At 40.1% G+C, this 13,980-nt stretch overlaps 2 protein-coding genes across 2 annotated transcripts; one reads left to right on the forward strand and one right to left on the reverse strand.

Annotated features, from left to right (window-relative positions):
* Positions 1-1,898: 1,898 nt before the first annotated feature.
* bcl6ab (BCL6A transcription repressor b) lies at positions 1,899-7,478 on the forward strand. The gene is made up of 9 exons (XM_061044130.1): positions 1,899-2,030; positions 3,707-3,878; positions 4,022-4,243; positions 4,335-5,168; positions 5,255-5,382; positions 5,481-5,648; positions 5,753-5,883; positions 5,978-6,115; positions 6,298-7,478. The coding sequence occupies exons 1-9, from the start codon at positions 2,000-2,002 to the stop codon at positions 6,439-6,441; spliced, it is 1,968 nt and encodes a 655-aa protein (XP_060900113.1). The 5' UTR covers positions 1,899-1,999; the 3' UTR covers positions 6,442-7,478.
* Positions 7,479-8,494: 1,016 nt separating this feature from the next.
* Positions 8,495-13,937, reverse strand: cmpk (cytidylate kinase). Its single transcript, XM_061044132.1, has 6 exons — positions 13,733-13,937; positions 12,565-12,711; positions 10,928-11,080; positions 10,733-10,809; positions 10,365-10,461; positions 8,495-9,271 (listed from the first exon to the last, which is right to left on the reverse strand). The coding sequence occupies exons 1-6, from the start codon at positions 13,874-13,876 to the stop codon at positions 9,230-9,232; spliced, it is 660 nt and encodes a 219-aa protein (XP_060900115.1). The 5' UTR covers positions 13,877-13,937; the 3' UTR covers positions 8,495-9,229.
* Positions 13,938-13,980: the final 43 nt, after the last annotated feature.

The following is a 13,980-nucleotide window of genomic DNA, read 5'->3' on the forward strand; positions in this document are numbered from 1 at the left end:
AACCTACAGCCTGAACAATCAACAAAAGAGGAAATGAGACGTTTATATTCTGCAGTGTTTCTGCTGAAGACCGACCAAGCTTTTTGTCTCGTCTCACTCAGAGCAGAAAATGTCACTCCTTTCAGAGGATGTGAAGGCGAACAACCCACAGAAAGTTAGGCCACTAAAGATAAGCGCAGGGGAAAAAATGAAGAGTAAAAACATTAACTACAAATAGACCTCTTTGTTGCCATAGCACCTGAGCGGCTGTAATTTAGACCTGTTGAGCTGCACATTTATTTCATGAGGTAGGATGAAGTCTGAGAGCCGACCTTCTCTGCAAAACATGTCGAGTAAAAGAAGACACATTTAGATTCTTTTGTTGTAGTGTTTTTACAAGGTAGAAAAGTAATTTAATATTTGCATCTTATAATCTTCAAACATACATTAGAACAAGTGTGATCCTAATAAGGTACTTTTACTAGATTCGGTTTTCATGGACATTTTAACATCTTTTATAAGCTGTTAAAAACAGAGGTATATATAGGTACTGTAGTGCCACTATGATTTGCTAGTCACAACTAATACTCACTTTAACTCACTTGTAATAATGACAGGCAAAGCCACCCTGCTTAAAGGGTATTTTCTATTAAATGAAAAACAGCCTGAAAAAAACACCCAACCTTTTGTAACCTTTCGTTTTGACGGAATTGACAGGAAGATGTGCTATATACGAGAGAAAACAAAGCTATGATCAGTAACGATGGCATTTAAAGAACATAATGTTTCCATTAAGATATCATTTAAATCATTCTAACAATAAATCGAATACTTTGTAATTGGTTAGATTGATTTTGATAAACATAGGCTGTAAAGAAAGAAAAGGCCTGCCGCATTCAAAAAGAAACACTCAACACACCTGGCAGGAGAGCTGACGCTTTGTACACATTGACGACATAAAGAAAGGAAACACTAACACCTGCAGTGGACATGGAACTAGTGAGGAGCATTACTGAAGGAGCACAAAGATAGATTCACAACGAGGTCATAATTAGTGCTGCTGTTGTGCAATTTATCAGCAGATCTAGAAGTTTGAAGTCAGTGTCATCGCACAAAATCATACTGACAGCACTCTGTGATTGATGCCTCATTTTTATTCATGTTATTTACTACAAACAGTAGCTACTTAACCTGTTATTATCAGGTCGTTAAGGTGCAGTCCGTTATTTTGTTGACTGATTTGGCAAGTCAGGAAGTCTAAAAAGCTAAAACAGTGATATTGGAGTCTGTTAGAGATAACTGAAGCATTTTGAAATACAAAAAAATGTACACACACTGAGCTGTGAGGCATCTTGTGGCACAATCATTTATCAGTATAATTTCCCAGACAGACAATCAATTCTCACTTCAAACGTAGGCCTATATTAAACACACTTTACATGTTTTACACAGTTTACACTGAAATCAACAAAGCAACTTTAACGCTTAAAAAGAGTTTTTTAAAGACAAAGCAGCATGTGAAACCAAACACACACGTGGCGGGGTAATGGTCGCTGAAAGAAATCTACTTAAACTGGATACTCGGAATTATTAGAAGATAGGATGACTGACTTTCTTCAACTCTTCTCTTCTAGGCACCTCAGGCAGGTTGGCGTACTGCGAGCACGGCCTCTCATATTCCCCACAGTATTTATAACTTGGTCAGCTGACCTTGCACTTGGACACATCCACTACACTGGGAGAATAATCCACTTCGAAATAAACACATTGACTGATAAAGTCTTGCACATAGCGCACATTAATCCAACAAAGTACGTTGCATTATGAGTAATAATGTAATAATGTGTGTTCAAGTGTTTAGTCTTGACGGTACAACATTGAAATAATGCTTACATTAGACTTATAATGTAATGCTTAGAGTGTGACGCTCCCCCGCCCCACAGATAATGGTACGGCCCTGTGTTGAAATTCCGAGAATTGAGCTGCTCTGTTTCTTAGAACTGGATTCTCAGAACTGGTGATGCACAGAGTTTCGAGGAAACTTTCACAAGGTGACTTTTTTTTCCTTCCTATTTTCTCAGCATTAGGTTCAGGAGTGTGGCGAGGCAGCAGGCACTGCTTCGGCTGCTCCCGGGCTGGATTTTTAATTTCTATATTTTCAGTATCTTTTAGCTAGAAGTGAAGTCCTAACAGACTTGAACTATGAAAGTTTATACTGAGAGGTGCTGTGTCTGCTTGTGTTTTAGAGGGAAGTGCGACTGCAGTGTGTGCGGATTTAATGTCAACACTTGTGCTACAAGTCGGTTTGGAAACAAGCAGCAATTTGGCGACGTTAACCTTTAGCTAAAGCAGCTGTACATAAATTCGAGTTATTAGTCATTGTATTTGTTTTACTGATTGCCTTTATGTTTGTATTTGAGTCACTATTTTGGAAGTTATGAAAACCTACGAGATAGTTGCGCAACTGGATCGGTCTGTCTGCTTCATCTTGTTTTCTTTCTGCGCAGTTCTCTTTTGACTTGACTTTGTGCCTCCAATGCAGAGCTGAACACGTATCATTATTATTACCATTAATCGACTAAATACTTTAAACGATACATTTAAACTACAAGAGTGTCCCAAAACGTGACAGTTTAACATTATTTCTAACTTTGAGAAAGACTTGCCTGCTGTGCCAGTTTACAACTAACCAACCACTCCTTAAAAATCACATCCTACTAAAGTGTATCGTCTCGATTTAGTTTAGGCCTAATTGGCTTAGAAGTAGCCTAAGTGGAGCGATTAGTTTAGCAGGAGGGGAGCAAATAGTAATGGGTTAAAAGAGTTGAGTTCTACTTATGTCGGGGAACAGGAAACCTCTCTGTGTACTGGCAACCTAATCTGAGCAGTCAGGACGGAATGTGCTCAACGTCAAACACGTTTCTGTCTGCAGGCTGCCAGCACTGAGCTGTTTGTTACATTATGTACATCTGCGATAAACACGACAATACGCACTGAATCTCACATTAAGGGAACTTTTTAACATTAGAAGTCATGTTTGCATTGGAAAATATTGTTGTTGTTTTTTCCCTCAAGTTTTATGTCTTTTCAAAATTATGGAAAACTTGATCCCAAGTTTATGCCACAGCAAATCAACTAAAAATATCAGTTTTCAATAATAACTTGTTAACTTATCTATTCACAGTATCTATTCTATTATATGGTATAACGCTGAATAAAGTGTCAGGCTTAGAAAACATACCTTTTTACTTTTCTCTTTGCAATGACGCCTCCTCCTGATAAAACTCAGTCATGACACTTGTTCTATTTTAAAGCTTGTTTTGTTTATGAAGCCTGAATGCAGGTGGCCTGTTTCCACTCATAGTGTCAGTGAGAGCCAGAGGCGGTGACCTACAATGAATTCACTTATCATGTCGATTTGATCAACTATGACCTGTTACAACTATAACTCGACTTTTTGCTCAGATTTGGTATTTTAAAATGATTTTCTAAGTTTACTAGACTGAAGAAAATCTCATCTAGACGGCAAATAAACTTAATCTAATGAACAAATGTAGTGACTAATTGACATTTTGCCAGAGAATATGGTCGTCTTTTCAATACAAGTGGTGATATCCACACCTTGTTATGTTCCTGCAGGGTGTGTAGCTGTGTTGTTTATTTTTGTTTGGTAGTGGAGTAGCAGATAACGAACAAACATGTTTCTATTATTTCTACCCTCGTACAGATTTTGAAAGCATGGCGACGACTACGGATGACTGCATCCAATTCACCCGGCATGCGTGCGATGTATTACTCAACTTCAACCGCCTTCGCAGCAGGAACATCCTGACCGATGTCACCATACAGGTGGACGGACAGCAGTTTCGTGCTCATAAGGCCATCTTGGTGGCCTGCAGGTATGCACAACTATAAGATCTGGCACACTTACTGCACCTGATATAAATTCAGATCTCATCCCTTTATAAATGAATTTCCAGGAGTTATTGAATCTCAGATGTGCTTATGTTCAGCACTCATCATGCCTTTTTTTCTTTTACAGCGGCTTCTTTTATTCTGTGTTCATGGACCCCAAGAACAGAAACCTCAGTGCCATAAGCTTAGACCCCAAAGTGGATCCCAAGGGTTTCTCAATCCTGCTGGACTTCATGTACACATCCTGTCTGAACCTGAAGGACAGTCTGGCCGTTGCCACTATGAACACAGCGGTCTACCTCCAGATGGAGCATGTGGCCGACACCTGCCACAGGTTCATCAAGTCCAGGTAGAGAAAAACATGAAACAACCATGTTTAAGTGAAAAGGTAAACGGTTTGAGTTTGAGTTAAATACTTAATGTTTCACCTGTTTCCACAGAAATCAGACTCTCAGCATGACACTTGAGGAGGTACAGATGAACTCATTATGTCTGCCCGAGGAGAGGCCTACTGCTGAAAAAGAGCAAGACTTTAGAAACATTCACACATCAAACTCCTCCTACATCCCCAATGTCTTCAGGGGGATCAACACTTCCGGCTCCTATCACGTCTACGGGGACCCCCAGGTCCCTTCTGTACAGCTTGAAGGTCCCCATAAGTCAAGCAACCTTACCAGAGGAGGGGCTCTGCCTCAGAAACAATGCTCCCAGGTGGCTCCCAGTGAGGCCAACACCAGCATCTCCGACCCTGTACCATCCCGCCCCAGTTTCCCCACCACCATCATGAGACCAGCAGGAGCTCAAGAGAGCCTTCAAAGGCCTGCTACACCCATGGAGAAAGACAGCATTCAGCACCCACAAAGCAGCTGCCTCAGATTGTCTCCAGGTTTTCTTAAAGGTGTGATCAGTAGCCCTCAAAGCCCCCTGAGATCTGACTGCCAGCCCAACTCACCAACTGAGTCCAACAGCAGCAGAAGCGCCACACTAAGCCTTAATCAGTCGTCTGACTGTTCAAGCAACACCAAGGCTCGCAACTGGAAGAAGTACAAGCTGATCGTTATGAACCAAACACCTGACGAGAACGAGAAGGAGGTCCAGGGAGGCGACCCTGAATCTGAAGCCATCGCCATGTCCCCCACGCTGAGCCCATATAGGAGAGAAGCTGAGGGAAACGGTGATGTTCAGACAGAAGAGGGAGCCGGTGAGCACAGAGAGGAAATCTTCATGTTTCAGAGTTCAGACAGCTTCAGCAGTAGCCCCTGCAGCAGCCTCGGGTAAGGACCGAAATTTAAGCTGAATATATTTGGAAAGAGGAAAAAATGTAGAAAAAGCAATGAATTAAAATCCCTTCTGTGTGCAGCCAGCGCAGATGTTCCTCCTGTGGCTGTGACAGCCCTCGATGCATGGATATGGGTCATCTCTCTCCCGACTCATACAGCAGAGAGGAGGCCGCCATAATACACTCGCAGTGTTCCTCCTCCCCTGGTGGTAAGTGGACTCAACATGCCAGGAATCTGTAGTTACATTTCTTTTCCATCAAAATCAGAGGTTTATTTATTTATTGTACTTTTTTTTTCTCTCTCCAGAAAACAACACATACTTCTGTAATGGCTGTGACTCTAAGTTCTTAGAAGAGGACTCCCTCAAAGACCACATGGTCCAGGTCCACAGCGATAAGCCGTACAAGTGCGACTGCTGCCAGGCCGCCTTCCGCTACAAGGGCAACCTGGCCAGCCATAAGACTGTTCACACTGGTAAGACTCGTAAATCCTCCTTTGGCATTTAAAAGTCCAATTACATAAACCTCTTAGATATGACTCTTTCATTAATTCCTAAACCTCTTGCCGTCAACATCCAGGTGCGAAGCCATACCACTGCAACATCTGTGGTGCTCAGTTTAACCGACCAGCAAACCTCAAGACACACTCGCGCATCCACTCTGGAGAGAAGCCTTACAAGTGTGAGACCTGCGGCTCCAGATTTGTCCAGGTGAGGAACAAAAATGGCAGGAAATCCTTACAAAACGTCAACCTGCTGCCTTCAAGTGTGCATGTTCTAATGTGAGCTGTAATTTCCCCTCCAGGTGGCCCATCTTCGCGCTCATGTGTTGATCCACACCGGAGAGAAGCCGTATCCGTGTGAGATCTGTGGCACACACTTTCGTCACCTTCAGACGCTCAAGAGCCACATGCGCATTCATACGGGAGAGAAGCCTTATCATGTAAGCTTCCTACTCCTTATCCTCTGTGTCTGCGACAGAGTAATCGCTCCCCTTCCCTGATGAATTGGTAGTTTTAAGTCCTGAGTGGTAATCCTAGAGAGCTATAGCTGTGCTTGAACAAAAACAAAACCTTCTAGTGGAGGTCATTATTTTAAATCATTTGATTTTTTTCTTTCCATCAGTGTGAAAAATGTGACCTCCACTTCAGACACAAGAGCCAGCTGAGGCTTCACCTCCGGCAGAAGCACGGCGCCGTCACCAACACCAAGGCCCAGTATCGAAGGACTCCCAGTAACGTCCTCACAGGCCTGATGAGCGCCTGCTGAATTCCTCCTGTGTGTCATTTGCCTTTTGCATCGGCCGCCATGTTGTCAAAAGATTTTTATGTTTTACATAGAAATACATAAATATTATATATATGTAGTATATGCCTTTTATGCATTTGTATATGATGCACATGACTTAATGTAAGCACTTTGGTAGTTCAAAGATTGTTGACGTGTATGCTATGTGCACTGTGAATGTCTAACAGAGTGCATATTGTGAATGTGAATATGAGCAGGTATCTCTGTTTGGCCAATCACATATCAGTATGTCAGCATTGAAGGACAGTCCTCTTTCTCGGTCAGATTGAGAATCACTGTTCCGCTTCTGCTTTATAGCTACTGGTGTGAATTAACTAAGTTATGTGCTCACTGTTCATGTTTCCTTAGTTTATTTTTGTAAATAAGATAATATATATTTTCAGATTGCCGTCTGCTGGCAGAGTACAAATATATTTACGCAGAGTTTTGTTTTTCTTACATGCAGTTAATAACACAAGGGCTTTTTATTTTGTCTTTAAAAGTTTGTGGTACATATTGGAATATGAACAGATTGTTCCCCTTTTAAAAATGCTATGTAAATATTTTATTTTTTCAAGCATTTCACTTGCTATATTCTTATTTATATTCGTTTCTTTGCTTTATTCTAACACATTGTGGTGCTGGAATGATACATCCACAGGGTCACTGAAGGTATTTTAACTAACCGTATGTATTATAGTGCACTTGTATGAACCAGTATATTCACAGTGCCTTACATTCACATACTTCTCCCTGACATGAAAAACGTTAGTGTTATCATGATTTATTTCACATTCGGTACATTGCCCTAATATCATGTGCAGGTTTGTCAGGTACTGCTAATCTTGTAGCTGATGATCTGTTTAATGTAGCTCTTGAAATGCAGATACACCAGGCCCCAAGCTGAAAAATGCTCAGGAAAATATGTCAGCAAATGTCTTTGTAACTGCAGAGAATATATATATATATATATATATATATATATATGACATGAAAATAAAATGTACACTATGTTATAATTGTTGCATCAATTGTGTTTTTGTTTATGTAAGATAGTTTTAAAAAAGAATACATTTTTATTTTAGAGAATTTTACTAGTGTGCAGCTGAGGAAAAACAAAATGCAGCTCTTCTCTTGCTCCCCCTGGTGTTCACTCCTATGAATACTCATTTATTCTCCGCCACAGAAACCTGAATAAAAGGTCAGACTTGGAGACAAGTTCAGTTTTATGAGCTTGAATAAATACATGCAACTGTTAGAAACTTAAACATATACTTAGAAACAAATTACTGAATGATATAAGTATATAAATTAATGTAAGAAGTTTAAAACAATTTTTTAGTAAACACTTAATTCATATCTTTATCATTATTTCATATTAATGGATGTTTATGAATTGTTTTTGTTTAGAAGAAATGTTTTCTGTTAAGAGACAAACGATGTAAATAAGCTGTCAGCATACTGTGGTACAATAACCTTTAATTTAGCTCGGTCCCTGCAATAAAACAAAAGTATGATGAATTCAAAAGTACTTTTAAGTACTGTAAGAAAAAGATAATTATGCATATATAATGAAAGGGAATAATTCACACATTTAGAGAGCTAAGCTAATGAACATTATTTATCTCTTCAATAATTATCTTAGTTGGTTAAATGTGTCCTTTACAAACAGAAAATGGAACCAGTTAGTCCGCATTCAACTTACTGATATACGTTTTTCAACCTGTGGAGCCAAACGACCAATGAAACACACCTCCTCAAATTATAGTGATGTCAAGCGCCCCCTGCTGGCTGATTTCATAAAAACCTAATAAAAACATTGGATTTTGTCAAATCCAGTGAAGTGGTAATTAATCTTGATAAAAAACATTTCAAGTGATTGACCATAGCACTACTTTTGAGCTAGTGTTTTTGAATAAAGCAGCTCGAGTCTTTCTAGGGTCTGCTATGCTTACAAAGTGAGTTTTCCAGATATAACCATGGAAAGTTATTTATAATAAAAAATATTCTACAACAAATAATGAGGCACAAAAAGGGAAAAAAAATCAATCTTTAATTTGCATTTTAATTCCTCCTCCTTCAAGATACAGTACAACAGATTTATCAAATATTTTATCTTCATGTGTTTTCTAGTCTAATCCAACATGTTGAAGCTATGAAGCACATCCAGGTATTCAGAGTCAAATACATGAACATGGATCTGATAACTCCACACGTCACAAAATGTCATGTTTCTGTAGTGCTGTCCATTAAAGATGAGACACCTTGTTTTATACATTTCATTTGAAAGGTTTTTTCTGATTTGTCAGTCTTAAATTGATCCAAGTCTGTCGTCATCATGTCAAGCAACTATTTGGTCGGAAGCTTTTGCTGCTTCTAAAACATGATCCTCTGAAGACATGAGTGATATATTCCTTGTCTGATGACATTTAAGAAGTGCCTTTGATTGACAAAAAAAAAGTTGCTCTAAGTTAATGATCCATTTGTTTCAATGTGAAGGCCTCAGACTATGATGAAATACAGCAACTATCTGTTCTCAAGTAGAAGCTTAGGCATCTCTACTTCTCATTCATACTGACACAGACCACACACACACAAACACACAGAAACAAAAAGTGCAGCATTTACAAAGTAGGTGGAAAAAAAGTAAAACAAAACAGTAATCAAAAGTAAAAAGTTATATGAATGGACATATAAACTTATCATAGAGGACTTGCAGTTGATAAAAAGAAAAACTAAAAATGTAAATGTTATTGGCAGCTGGAGACCTTCAACCCTCTTTGTCCAGGATGGCTTTCACATCACCGAACACCTGGAAGAGACAAAATAGTGTAATCAGGAAACAAACAGGCTGGAAATGTTTTTTTTTTCACATTTCTTTGAGAGGTCCAATATGTAAGATATCTACTAAATTAAGCTATATAATGACCTTACTATATCATCAGACATTAAGGAAACATGCTATGTTGTTAAGTGCTGGCTCCTCTGTCAACAGTGCAGCAGCCAGCATGTCCTCCTTTATGAGTTTCAATTTTGGTCTGGAATAGTCTTTTTTTGTTTTGACCAGAGAAGGTAGGAGGTTTTACACATGGCTGTTTTGGAGGCCCCTCGGTTTATCAGGAAAAACGGCAAACTAACAAGTGTTGCATCGAGTGAAGCGGGCAAACGAACTGGTTCAGAGGCTTTTTTGGTCGGTAAAATCAGTTTTCATCTGAACCAGGTAAAAACTGAATCTACCGACCAAAAAAGCCTCGTCATTTTTCTAATTCGATCCACGACCAGAAACGTGGTCAAACTAGGATAAATATTAGAGAGGTTAGAGCAGAGTGCAGAAAGGTTTCAAGGGTACAAACCGACTCTTGGGAGGAGGGGGCAGGAGGAGATATGTTTGCCTATGTTTGATACAAGAGCAGGATGAGATCTTTTGTGAGGAAAAACACTGCTCACGCATGTACAAGACAAAATCAGATAGATACAAGTTACTACTTTGTCCACAGGAGGCTCCAAAATCTACAAAAACCAAAGGTTCAATTTGTTTCCCACAAAAAATATTGAATAAAAAACAACAACTAATTTCAGAGTTGTAAGTAGTATTTGAACCAGTAGACTATTAACTGTGAAGATGTCTCCTACACCTTCGGGGGCCCATCTTAAGTGTATGTACACGGCAGATTGGCTTAAATACTGATATCTACTAACATCCCTATGCCAGTGTCATATCACTTTAAGCTGCAAACAAATAGACCAACCCACTTGAACGTGTCCATTAAAGGGTTGATAGGTTTCTCTTGAAAGGTTTGGTAAGTGACACAGGCTTTTCAGAGCTCCACACCCCAAAACATCATGTTAGTAAGCATTAGCTGATGTTAACAAAAGTTTTCCAACAGTCGCTGCCATTTTCTCACCTCATCCACAGAGCGAGAGGCGTCCACAGTGCGCACCTTGCCGAGTTTCTCATACAGTGCAATGATTGGTCGTGTAGACTGCAGGTAGGTTTGGATTCTGCATTAAAGAAAAACAGGCCTGGTTATCGGGGTCAGGTGACACAGAAGACTTGAAGGAGACATAAATGAGGACAAAAACACATGTAGGTATCCAACAGTCCGATAATTAGATCACAAATCTATACTGATCAGATATGCTGGTTGAAATGCAGAAGTTCACCAGAACATGGAATCAATAAATGATCAACTACAGTAGTTAACACAACTAGCACATGGTTCATTACAGTTAAAGTCTAAAGTGTCTCATTTTATTCGTGGTCCAGACTGACCTTTTCTCCAAACTTTCTCTGTTATCATCCGTGCGTCCGCTGACCTTCCCTCTTTCTAGACATCTGTCGATGCAAACCTGAGGACGATAAAAAAAACAAAATCTCAAGCTCAGTATAAAATCTGTGAAGATATCAGCTCAGTTCCTTGCGTTAGTGTTAATAAAGCAAGACGGCTCTCTAGTTTCCATGACGTACCTCATTACTGCAGTCAAAGAAAAGCACAAACTTGACATCTGCTTTGCCATCCATGACGGTGTTCCAGCCCTCCAGGTTGTCCTCGTTGCGGGGAAAACCGTCTATGAGGAAGCGGAACTTTTTCTCATCTTGCTGCATGGTTTCTTCCATCGCCTTTCAAGACAAGAAATGAATCATTAAATGTTTTTTCTTATGATATTTTTTTCTTGTGATTGAATGAAGATGCAGCAGCACGACTGGTCTTCAACCTTCCTAAAAGAGCACATGTCACTCCACTGTTCATCTCCCTCCACTGGCTCCCAGTTACTGCTCGCTTCAAATTTAAAACTCTGCTGCTCGCTTACAAAAACAGCTCCTCCTTATTTTAACTCTCTCATATAGGTCTACACTCCCTCCCCCCCCGAACTACCCTCTGCCAATGAAGGGCGTCTGATTCAACCTTCACAAAAGGTCTCTAACTAGACTCTTCTCCTCTGTCGCCCCCCAGTGGTTGAACAAACCTTTAAGAATAAGCTAAAGACCCAACTCTTTCATGAACACATACACAATGATATTCATGATGATGATGATGATGATGATGATAGTAATGACGATGGTTTTGTTTGATAATGATGATATTTAGGATGGTTCTGATGCTGATTAGAACTCTGAAGAACAGCTGTCGGTGTTGTGCTTTGCCTCTGGTCACTTCCTGTCAGCACCTGTGTCTCCCATTGAACTTAAAGCTGTTCGTTTGACTTTGATTCCTCCTCTCTAGATCTTTGCTCGTGATGTACTTTCTCTCTGATGTACATCACTTAGGATAAAAGCGTCTGCTAAGTGAATTGTAGAATATTTTGAAGGTTCTTTATTCAATAAACAAATCAGAACCTGAGTAAAACAGAATGATCATAAAATACATCCACAAACTCATTCTGTAATTCTGTGTGTTTAAAAACCACCTGTATCACCGCTGTGCTGCTGTACTTAACAAAACGTCTGTATCACAGAGCAGCTGTGATTTGTTAGCACTTTATAGAACAGTTTATAACAGATACATGTTCGATCATTGGCAATGATTCATTTTCCAGTAACTTCCACAAATCACTCTATTGCTTCCAACAAGTTCAGAATGCAGCACCTAGGCTTATTACTGGTTTTAACAGACTGCATCAAATCACCAGACTTACATTTTACTGACTTAAAAACAGCAGAGTGGACACAAGAGCCCATTTCACGCAATGCACCAAACACTAGGCAGGTAGACTGCATGTGTTGATCCAACACGAGTTGTTGACCCAAACTTTATCCAGACTTTGTCTCCGAGCTCACTTTTAAAATGTCAGCATTAAGTCAGGGTGAGCCAATGTTTGAACCCGTAAACTACCACGAGAAGGTACAACCACGAGCAGGGTGATGAAGTCAGTGAAAAGTAAAGTTTCCCTACTGCTAGTCTCAGTTGTCATAATATTGTTTTTAATTGTTGCCTTTGTCTTGTGGAAATGTTCTTAAACTTGTTGTAGAGATATTAACACAAAGACAGTCACCCTTATGGGGACCCCGCCCACTACCCAGCCACCTCCTCACCTAAAGCCAAATGAGTTTTGAAAAGGGCTTAGGTGTACAAACCTGATTTACAGCCTGTTTTAGGTGCTTACCTTCCTGAGTAAATTGATAGTGATCTCCACAGGGACAATTTTTCCCTCTTTGATGTAGTTGGCAATGAGCTGTCCAAACTCAGACTCCTCTCTGGCTCGCTCCGCCCTCAGCAAGTCTCCAGCTGACAGATGGGTGTAGTTGTAGTTCTGAGAGACACAGATATTTTGATTTAACGTGAAAAGTTGATCTTTCCTGGTAGAACCGTTCTCTTAAGGTATAACACACTTGAACTAGTCATAAAGATAAACAAGTTTGTCGAGAAGAAAGTGACGATTGGTTATGAATAAAGTCTGTAGACTTCTGCTCACACGGTCACTCTTCATTTACATAAAGCCCCTCACAGGTTGAAGAGGCTTTCACACACAGGCCTGGAAGAAGTCCTGAATGAAAGGAACCTCTATACACGGCTGTCATTCAAGCTGAACAGCAGCGCAGCCAACACCCAGTAACATCCGTGAACAGAGTAGTTAATCATAGACTTTTAGAAGTAGTAATATAGAAGATGTATTGCTGAAGGCACGTCACACTCCATTAAGACCATTCTGCAGAAACTTTTGACGGCCAAGAAACAACAAAAATCCCCATCTTACATCCAAGGAGTGACAAAGTGCTCTCCAGATTTACAATTACCAAGACATAGTTTAGTTTATGAAAGAAAATTTAAAAAATAAATAAATAAAACACATGTGCAGGTGAGGTGGAAACCCATGAGGGCTTATCTCAAAACCTCACTTTAAGAGATTAAACAAAGTTAAAATAAAATACAGTAAAAACTAACAAAGTAAGAATATTTACTATCAGGCGTTTGACTACATAACATTTAAGAAAGAGCCACAATACAGAGTTTTTGGTGATACAGTTGTCAGAAATGAATAGTGATACTTTTTTAACAGCTCTTGTATATAACATTTGTTCTCTGTAGTGCACATATAATGAATGTGAGGAGAGAAACTGTGTAGCCTGTGTGGCTAAGTGGCTAGCTAGCTGCCAGGCCAACACACACAGGTTGACTTTAGAGGACAATGAAAAGTCACTGAATTGACTTTCAGCGTGGATGATAATAAAAGATAAGTGTATTCTGAAATGACCTAAATACTATTTACACCTCTACATGACACACCCTAATACAGAGTCTGTCATTGTCCTTTCTCTCGTCATCTCTCGTACCTCCACGATTCTGGAGCACTGGGTCCCTTTACCGGCTCCAGGCCCGCCCAGCACGAACACAACCTGCGGCTTCATCGTCAGCGACACCCGGTACAACAAGCTCGGCACCCTCTGAGACACGTAACCGAACACACGGCCGATCATATACCAGCAGAGACACAGGCGTGGGACCGGCGGGGTGTGTGTGACAAATATAATAAGCCGAGTTGAATGCGTGTCAGTACCGGAGGATAGGAAGTACGCCGAGC

Source organism: Labrus mixtus, chromosome 8 (genome assembly GCF_963584025.1).
Source record: "Labrus mixtus chromosome 8, fLabMix1.1, whole genome shotgun sequence".
NCBI classification, from domain to species: domain Eukaryota; kingdom Metazoa; phylum Chordata; class Actinopteri; order Labriformes; family Labridae; genus Labrus; species Labrus mixtus.